At 36.5% G+C, this 8,601-nt stretch overlaps 2 protein-coding genes across 2 annotated transcripts; both read left to right on the forward strand.

Moving 5' to 3' along the window:
* The first annotated feature begins 750 nt into the window (after nt 1-750).
* PXN (Mitochondrial substrate carrier family protein) lies at nt 751-5,449 on the forward strand. The gene is made up of 11 exons (XM_086236323.1): nt 751-989; nt 1,092-1,169; nt 1,320-1,394; nt 3,028-3,158; nt 3,394-3,448; nt 3,813-3,914; nt 4,022-4,090; nt 4,158-4,265; nt 4,420-4,488; nt 4,747-4,801; nt 5,113-5,449. The coding sequence occupies exons 1-11, from the start codon at nt 909-911 to the stop codon at nt 5,292-5,294; spliced, it is 1,005 nt and encodes a 334-aa protein (XP_086092449.1). The 5' UTR covers nt 751-908; the 3' UTR covers nt 5,295-5,449.
* A 770-nt stretch (nt 5,450-6,219) lies between these two features.
* Nucleotides 6,220-8,601, forward strand: LOC147289888 (Microsomal signal peptidase 25 kDa subunit (SPC25)). The gene is made up of 5 exons (XM_086236798.1): nt 6,220-6,426; nt 6,508-6,659; nt 6,798-6,879; nt 7,853-7,995; nt 8,152-8,601. Exons 1-5 carry the CDS (start codon nt 6,325-6,327, stop codon nt 8,246-8,248), a joined length of 576 nt encoding a protein of 191 aa, XP_086092924.1. The 5' UTR covers nt 6,220-6,324; the 3' UTR covers nt 8,249-8,601.

Genomic DNA, 8,601 nt, shown 5'->3' on the forward strand with positions numbered 1-8,601 from the left:
TATAATTTGCTTAAAAATTATTTCTACAAAAAGCATTTTTCAAAAGGAAAGGTTATGGCTTATTTAGAGGTGTCAAACAGATTGTGTTGATACAAATACGATATGATTAAAAATTGATATGTTAAGGACACGAGCACAAGCACGACAAAGAAAACGAGTTCAATTGGGCTGAAATTTTAAGTCCATTAAACATGGCACAACAAGATACAAATATGAATTTGACCAAATACGATACGAGTACGAATTAGGCTTCAACTAGACACTACTAGCCTAACAATCCTCACGCAAAATCTTAGGACACCACGACTGTGCTTCTCCAAGAAAATGTGTTTACCAAGAGCATGTGTTCAAAATGGTAGAGTTGAAATTGGACAGAATATTACTCTTTGAATGAATAATTCTCAAAGGGACAAATACAACTTTCCAAACATTGTAATTTAAATTAGGACATGCTTATGAAATTGGAGTATGTTTTTCAACGGTTAGACATAGTGAAGGTTAAGATATATGAGTACATCTAAATACATAATCTATTAATGGTTTTTTATTTGATCATATTGTCCATTTTGTCTTTTTTTTTTTGGGTCAAAATATTGTCATTTTGTTATGTTTTGGTAGGGGTTATATTGTAATTTTTTGGAAGGGTAAAAATGGCACAAAGCAAAAGCACCCACCAACCCGCTTCATATGCTTTCTTGAACGGAACAACAAAGCAAGGCAGGGATAATATGGGGACTCTCTGAAAGCGAGTGCCATCAGCATCGAGTTAATGACTTTCGATAAGGCCAAATTCAGAGATAGTCTTCTCTCTCTCTCTCTAAAGAAAAATTAGATCTCTGATCCCTCAATGGCTACTTAACACTTTGCGGAGAAAATAAGAACCTTCCTGCACATTTTCTCGAGAAAATATGTCCGACGCATTGATCAATGGACTGGCCGGAGCTGGTGGAGGGATCATCGCCCAGCTCATCACATATCCTCTTCAGACTGTACAAATTTCTCCATCCTCATGCCTTTGTTTATAATTATTTTTCTTCAGCTTTCATTTTCTTTTAAAATTCTTTTAAATAATTTTTGGTCGTGATCCGTAGGTGAATACTCGTCAACAAACCGAACGTGATGTGAAGAAGGAAAAGAGGAAGCTTGGAACTATTGAACAAATGTGTCAGGTGAGAAAATGGACTTTTACCGCGTTTGGTTGCTGAGAAAATGGACGGGAAAAATGACAGTTTTTCTGTTTTATTCCATTCCGTCTTATTTTTAGGCGTGTCGTCTTATTTGCGGTTCTTTATGAGCTTTATCAAGCGGTTAACCTGCAGGTTATAAAACATGAAGGATGGGAACGGTTGTACGGAGGCTTGGCGCCGTCATTAGTGGGCACAGCTGCATCTCAGGTGAGCAAAGCTTAGCTCCTTGTTAGATTGTTTTACTTCTACCAATAGTAGTTTCAATGTTTTTGTTTACTAGGATTAAAAAACTAGGAGGGAAATTAAGGAAAATTTTATGTGCTTTAGTTGGCTAGCTGAGAAATTAACGGAAAGGAGTAAAAATTTTGGAATGCTACACTTTTTGACATAGTGGAAACAAATATCTTTTAAAGGAGTTTGGCTCTATTCAAAGATGTTTGTTATTGGCCCAGACAACAATGTGGCTTGTATGCTACATTGGCCATAGGGCAGAAGGGAAAAATGGCAGAGAGCATTCATTGCTGGATTTTTCAATAAAGTTATTCTCTTGATTAGTAAAGACGAGTGACTGTGATGGTTTAACCCAAAATTATATGGCCTCCATTATCATGTTGTCTGAATGAAGCTTACCAGACCTACTGAGTGCTGAGGCATGGCTAGGATTCTGGCTTGTGTATCACTCTGCCTAATCAAAACATGTTGTGTGTATTGGCCCAGTTATCCTTCCATTTTTTCAAATTTCACTCAATTGGATCCATGAGTCAAAGACTTAAACATGATGCGAAATGCCTATTAGGTTGGCTACGTTGAAATCGTGGGCTTAAAAAATGCTTGTTAATAGTTGAAACAACACTTTATTTATGCACCCCAAGGCAGTTTCTAATTTAAAAGAAAAAGAAAAGGCAGGTCCTGGTAAGCATGATCATGGCACATTTAACAATCACTTGAGAGACTATTTTACTGGTAAATATTATAAACCATAACAATTAGTTGCCTCCTTCAATATATATATCTAAGTCGGATTACCTCTGATGATTTTGTGTCCTTCACAGAAATATAGTGTTTACAGCATGATTTTTCTGTGTTAATGGCTCACGCTGTCAAAAAGGTCTCATGTACATTTGGCTTTATCGATTTTATGGAAAAATGAATTGTCTAAGTTAGTCATCTAGGAGGTTTCTCTTTTAAAAGAGGATCGACTGCAGCAGTTTGTCATATCATCCCCGGAATTCTTCCCTGATTTAGAAGTTTGGAACACTGCCTGCTTAGATGTTTACCTTGCCCATGCCTAGGAGTTCTCTTGTTGGCCCTATGCAAGAAAGTTTAGCTCCAAAAGAAGCATGGGGTTGATGCTGGTGTTCTATGAAGTTTAGTCTACTTCTATGGGTTCCCCCTTACTTTGAGATATCTGTTGGCTAAAGGCAGTGCCATCTGGACCCTAAAATTTAGAGTAGGCTTGCATTTATGCACATCTGGTAGAATTTTCTATAAATAATAAAGGGAGTGCTCATTAGTAGCTAGGCAAAAGAAATCCTCATCCTTGTAATGGTTTAATGTTTTATTAACAATGAAACCTTTACTTAAAAAGGGGTCATCCCAAGTCATTTCCTATGCTTATGCAGCTCTTTGAATAAAAAAGTGAAATAAGGCTGCCAGCTCTTTTCACAGTGTCTTCTGTCTCAGTCAGGACGTCCTTTGTACTACATGATTATATAGAGCACCTTAGATCCATTGAGCTCAGAAAGTAGGTTAACTGTAAAACTGTATTGCATAAATCTGCGTCATATATGATTTATTTGGTTATCTGGTTTCTTATATACTTGCAATTTTATTGGTACAGGGTGTTTACTATTATTTCTATCAAATATTCAGGAACAAGGCTGAAGCTGCTGCACTTGAACGTAGGAAGATAGGGATTGGTGATGGATCTGTTGGAATGTTCTCTTCACTAGTGGTGGCTGCTTTATCTGGGTATTTCTTTATTTTTAAGATTATGGCCTTGTGGCTTTCATTGTTTCTTAATACTCAAAGCTGTAAGGGCATCATTTCCTCAAATACTCGCATTGGTTTTTTCAGAAAACTCTTAGTAAAATGCAAATCAAGGGAACAGAAAAAAGTTTGGAAGTGATGGTCCCGTATCTGTTCAAGTTTTTCTTTATTCAAGTGATTTGCTGCTGAAATCTCATCACAATTTTATTTTTTGTAGGTGTGTGAATGTACTGTTCACAAATCCTATATGGTTAGTTGTTACAAGGATGCAGGTAAAGGTTAAAGAAAACTGCTGGTGTAGTTTGTTCAATTAAATTTCTTATCTGTTGTCATGACAGGAAATAGTAGTTAATGCCACTGCAAACAAAAAAAGGTTGATATCTTATCTGTTTGTCTGTTGGCCTTGGTTCTGTCATGATTTCAGATCCATAGGATAGCAGTACACTGCATTCTTCGTTCAAAACTTAGTTCAGAATTTCGAAATATCTATTATATTAGTTACCAATTTCACCAAATAATATCTTCTCCTTATGTATAACAGCTAGTTTTAATGAACTGAAGCTTAAGCATCTTTCTCACTTTAGTACACAAATTTGACGTTATTCTTTTATTTTTCACACTATTTTTGCACTACAGACTCATAAAAAAATCTCAAGGCCGGATCATACACAACCAACTGCTCCAGATGAAGCATTCCTTGCTGCAGCCGAGCCTCCTCCCTACGGGACTACTCATGCGGTTGGTACAAATATATGTTTATCTTGTGTTATTCTTTTGGGATTTGGGGTATTTTATTTACTGATGGCTAGTTTTCTAAATCGTAACTCTATATAAAAAATGTACAGATTCAGGAAGTTTATGATGAAGGTGGAGTTTTGGGTTTCTGGAGAGGTGTATTCCCGACATTGATCATGGTATGTGAGAAGTGACTGTTATACATGTTAAGGGAGTATGACTGATTCTTCCTGCTTTTGATCACAGGTGAGTAATCCTTCCATACAGTTTATGCTGTATGAAACCATGTTGAAGAAGCTGAAGCAAAGGCGCGTCTTGAGTAAGAAGGATAGCAATGGGGTTACTGCTTTAGAGGTTAGGTTTCATCTAGATCTTAAACTTTTCAGCTTCACTATCTTTAAAAAAATGGCAACTTTTTATTCAAGTACTTTCACTAAAAATATTATTGCTTCTCAGCCTTTTGATTTTTCCTTTTTAGCTAATAGATTGCCCAATTCTGTTTTGGTAGATATTTCTTCTTGGTGCTTTGGCGAAACTAGGAGCTACTGTTGTGACATATCCTCTTTTAGTTCTGAAGGTAAATGGCATGAGCTTGTAGGGATCTGTACTTGTGAAACAATGCTTACTTGAGTCACAATGTGAACAGATTCCTACTGAATCGCAAAATGCTTGATCTGGGTCAAGTCATTTCAATTGAAAAAGCATGGCTGTTTTAATTCATTTAAATTATCGTACGGAAAGATTTTCAAAAGAAAATTGTGATTTCTTTCATATATTGACTGGTCTCTTAGTGCAAAATTGTTTAAGTTTCTTACTGTGTCTCTTGCTGTTACAGGCGAGGCTTCAAGCGAAACAGGTCACAACTGGTGACAAAAGGCTTCATTATAAAGGTTTGAACTTTGACCATATAAGTATCAATTCCAAACATTTTGTGTCTTATTCTGGTGATAGCATGGCCTGTGTGAGAAACCTAAAAGGGTATAAAGCCCATTATTGCCTATTGGTCTGCTTTACAATATTTGCTAATCTTAACGATCAGTTCAGGGTGGTTGAGGAACACCTGACCAGACAAAAGGTCATTGTTGAAATATGGGAACATAATAAATACATTGGGAAACCAGAACCTCAAAACTTCAAGTATGTATATTTGCAGTTAAAATTTCATGTTTGTGAATGTTGCATAATTTCGTTTTACTTTCAGGCACGTCAGATGCTATTTTAAAGATGATTCAGTATGAAGGATTGCATGGGTTTTACAAAGGGATGAGCACAAAAATATTACAGAGTGTTCTTGCTGCTGCTGTTCTGTTCATGGTTAAGGAAGAACTTGTTAAGGGTGCTCGGTTCTTGCTGACTAACAAAGTGAAATCAAAGCGTCCATAATTGGAAACCTTCACCCCATCCATTCCCAATTGTTCTACTTCATAATCTTATCAAGTCATATTGCATGGCCAAATATATATTTGAAATGTATTGCCATTATTGGCAAACTGATGCCTTGAATACATGGGATTTAGGGGGATCAATTTGTGGTTATCTGATTAGTGTGTACCCTATTTTATTTTTGGATTCAATAGTGCTACATATACTACATTTTTATACCATAATTTCATACCATCTTATGTGGCAACTTACATGGCATTCATACATTGGATATTAAAAAATAAAAAGAAAAATCCAAAAAGGAAAAGAAAAATTTTGTCCAATAAAGTAATGACACGTCAGATGGTATAAAAATGTGGTATAAGAATGTGGTAAGTATAGCATTATTCTTTTGGATTTAGTGCACTGGCACCATGTGTATAATATTATAATGAAGGCCATATCATAAATAAAATCAACCAACACAAACAATCAACATGGTAAGTAAATTTTGGGGCTCTCTATTGGCACCCCAATTTGCTCAATATACCCTTTCATTCATCTATAGTGTAAAACCCAATTCTACCCTTTGAAGTTTGAACAACATAAAAGTAAAAAATCAAAAATCAAATATCAAAAACCAAACAACCACTCCTCTACCCCCCAACCGACCACCTTGCCTCACAGGCGGCTCCTCCCCTTTCTTTCGTTCTCTCTCCCCACCCCACCTCGACTCTCTCTCTATCACTTTCTCACCGGAGTTAAAGGAGGCCGGTGACCTTACCGGCATTTAAAGGCCAGCTACCACTTCATTAATTTATTTCATAGGACCATTATCCCTCAGTTTTACACTTTCACGGTTTTACCATTAAAAAAAAAAGAGTTAAAAAAGGCGAATCAGTGCTGTGAATAGTAAAGTGGGTGTATGTGCCCCATTGAAATTTACGCTCCTCTGGCGTTGGATAGGTGTATGGGATATTAAACCCTCTGTCTCTCTCTGAACCATTTTCAGACAAAATTTGTCAAACCCAGTCCTCCAAAGCCCCCAAAAATGGAAGAAAAGAAATCAGAGTCGGCCAAGCAAAACCCTAAGAAGGCCAATCTCTTAGACCACCACTCCATCAAACACATCCTCGACGAGTCTGTTTCTGAGGTCAGTAGTTAGTTCACTCGATCTGTTTGATTTCTAGGATTTTCATTTTCGTTATTCATTTATTTTTTGTATTTCGACTAGATCGTTACGAGCCGTGGATATGTGGAAGATGTGAGGATGAGCAATGTCAGATTGATTCTCGGAACCATTATCATTGTAATTGCCCTCTTCGCTCAATTTTACAAGAAGAAGTTCCCTGAGAACCGAGACTTTCTCATTATCTGCATCGTCTTATATCCTCTTCTATATGACACTATTTATTTGTGTTTGTTTTTTTTGGTATCTTCATCTGATTACTGTTAATTTCCGGTTAAACGATTAAATTGCTTTAAAATTTGATTTGATTTGAGTTTGATCCTTGACTCTGGCAAGTATGTAGTCTTCAATGTGCTATTGCAGCTTATCATCTTCACAAAGGAGAAGAATGCCATCCTCTTTACTTATCCTCCCGCGGTATGTTTCTCTTGTTCTATATGCTTATAATCTAATTGCGGATTGGGGTGTGATTTGTGTGTGTCTGTCCATTGTATTTGTCTATATTATGCATGCATTAAGCTACCAAATTGTAATCCATTAGTACTATAATATTCAGTCATTTTGCTCTAGTACTCAAATTTAAAAGACCCAAATATTTATTGATTAAAGTTTATTATATCTACTTGTTCTGTAATGAGGTGTATCCCACCTCTTGTTAAATGGCCAGGACTGAGATGCGGTCAGGTGATGTGTATATGCATTATGCATTTGGGAGATGTCTTGGATATTAAAGCTCAAATCTTGTATTCTCAGTAAAATATCTTGCAGAAGCTGGAGTCTTTTAGAGGGTTGGGGTGGAATAAGAAGAGTCTCTTGTCAAACCCTTAATAAGCTAAGGGTTTTTTTTTTTTTGCCAAGCTGGTAGTTGTTAGGTAACTTTACATATGTGTTACGTGTGCGAGATTGATGAGTGATGATTGCTTAATGATCAGGAGCTTTTGGCTTTTCTTTTCTCTGGTTGAGACAACATGTTTAAACTGTTGGGAGCAAGAATTTTTAAAAGACAGTATGGATTTTGGTATAAAATTACTCTTGCTTTTCTCACATATATAGGTTACCCCTCAGCCTCTGTTTTCTTTTTGTCTCAGTTGGTTTATATGATCATATAGATTCTTTGTCTTGTTAGTATTTACCATTTAGAATAAAACCCTAGACATCAGCCGATATGGTACTATTTGCCTTTCCTAGTACTCTTTCCTGATCTATTTTTCTGTTAAACCCTACAGGCTGCACTCAAATCTAGCATGGATATAAAAAATGACTGTTCCTGTATTTTATAAGTGAGAATAATGAATATGAGCAAAACCGTCTTTCTTATCACATAGTTCCCATAGTGAAATTTATACTTGGATGGTTGTTAACTTTATTCAGTTGCGAATTGTTCATCCAGGGGTCCTTCACAAGCACTGGGTTGATAGTCTCTTCCAAATTGCCAAGATTCTCCGACATGTACACACTTGTGATAGCAAGTGCAGACCCTAAATCTATTTCTGCAAATGAGCCAGTACAGTTTACCAAAAGTGTTACTCAGTGGTATACTCTCTCTCTCTCTCTCTCTCTCTCACAAACACACACACACACGGAGACTTGAACATGCACACATAGAGCATACTTACACACCTACTGACAAAAGTATGCACATGAATGCATGCATAAACATTTTTTTTTTTTTTTTTTGTAACATTTCAGGTTCACCAAGGATGGAATTTTGGTGGAGGGCCTCTTCTGGAAAGATGTTGAAGCACTAATTAATGATTACCAGAGAGAACCAAAGAAGAGCAAGTAACAGGAAACTACTTCATACCCCAATTAATGGGATGCCGGTTGGAACAGAAAGAGCTCTAATTATAGTATCCCGTAATCAGAGATGTCTATCATTGACAATGCAGCTTAGAACCATACTAGCGTAAAATTATATCCTTCTCGTCTAGAAGACAATCAACTGGATGAATTGATGAAATTTTGAACAGTTTGCTCCTTTTGTTACCCAGCTTATAAAGTCAGGTTTTAGGGGTGCCTGAAGCATTTAGAAAGCATGAAATGAGTGCACGTGTGTTTGCTTATATGTCAATCCCCTGAGTTGTCTTTTAGCACATCGTATTTGCTTACAAGAAAAAAGGATGCGATTAATTTGATTTA

This window comes from Dryas octopetala, chromosome 3 (genome assembly GCF_963921425.1).
Source record: "Dryas octopetala chromosome 3, drDryOcto1.1, whole genome shotgun sequence".
NCBI classification, from domain to species: Eukaryota; Viridiplantae; Streptophyta; class Magnoliopsida; order Rosales; family Rosaceae; genus Dryas; species Dryas octopetala.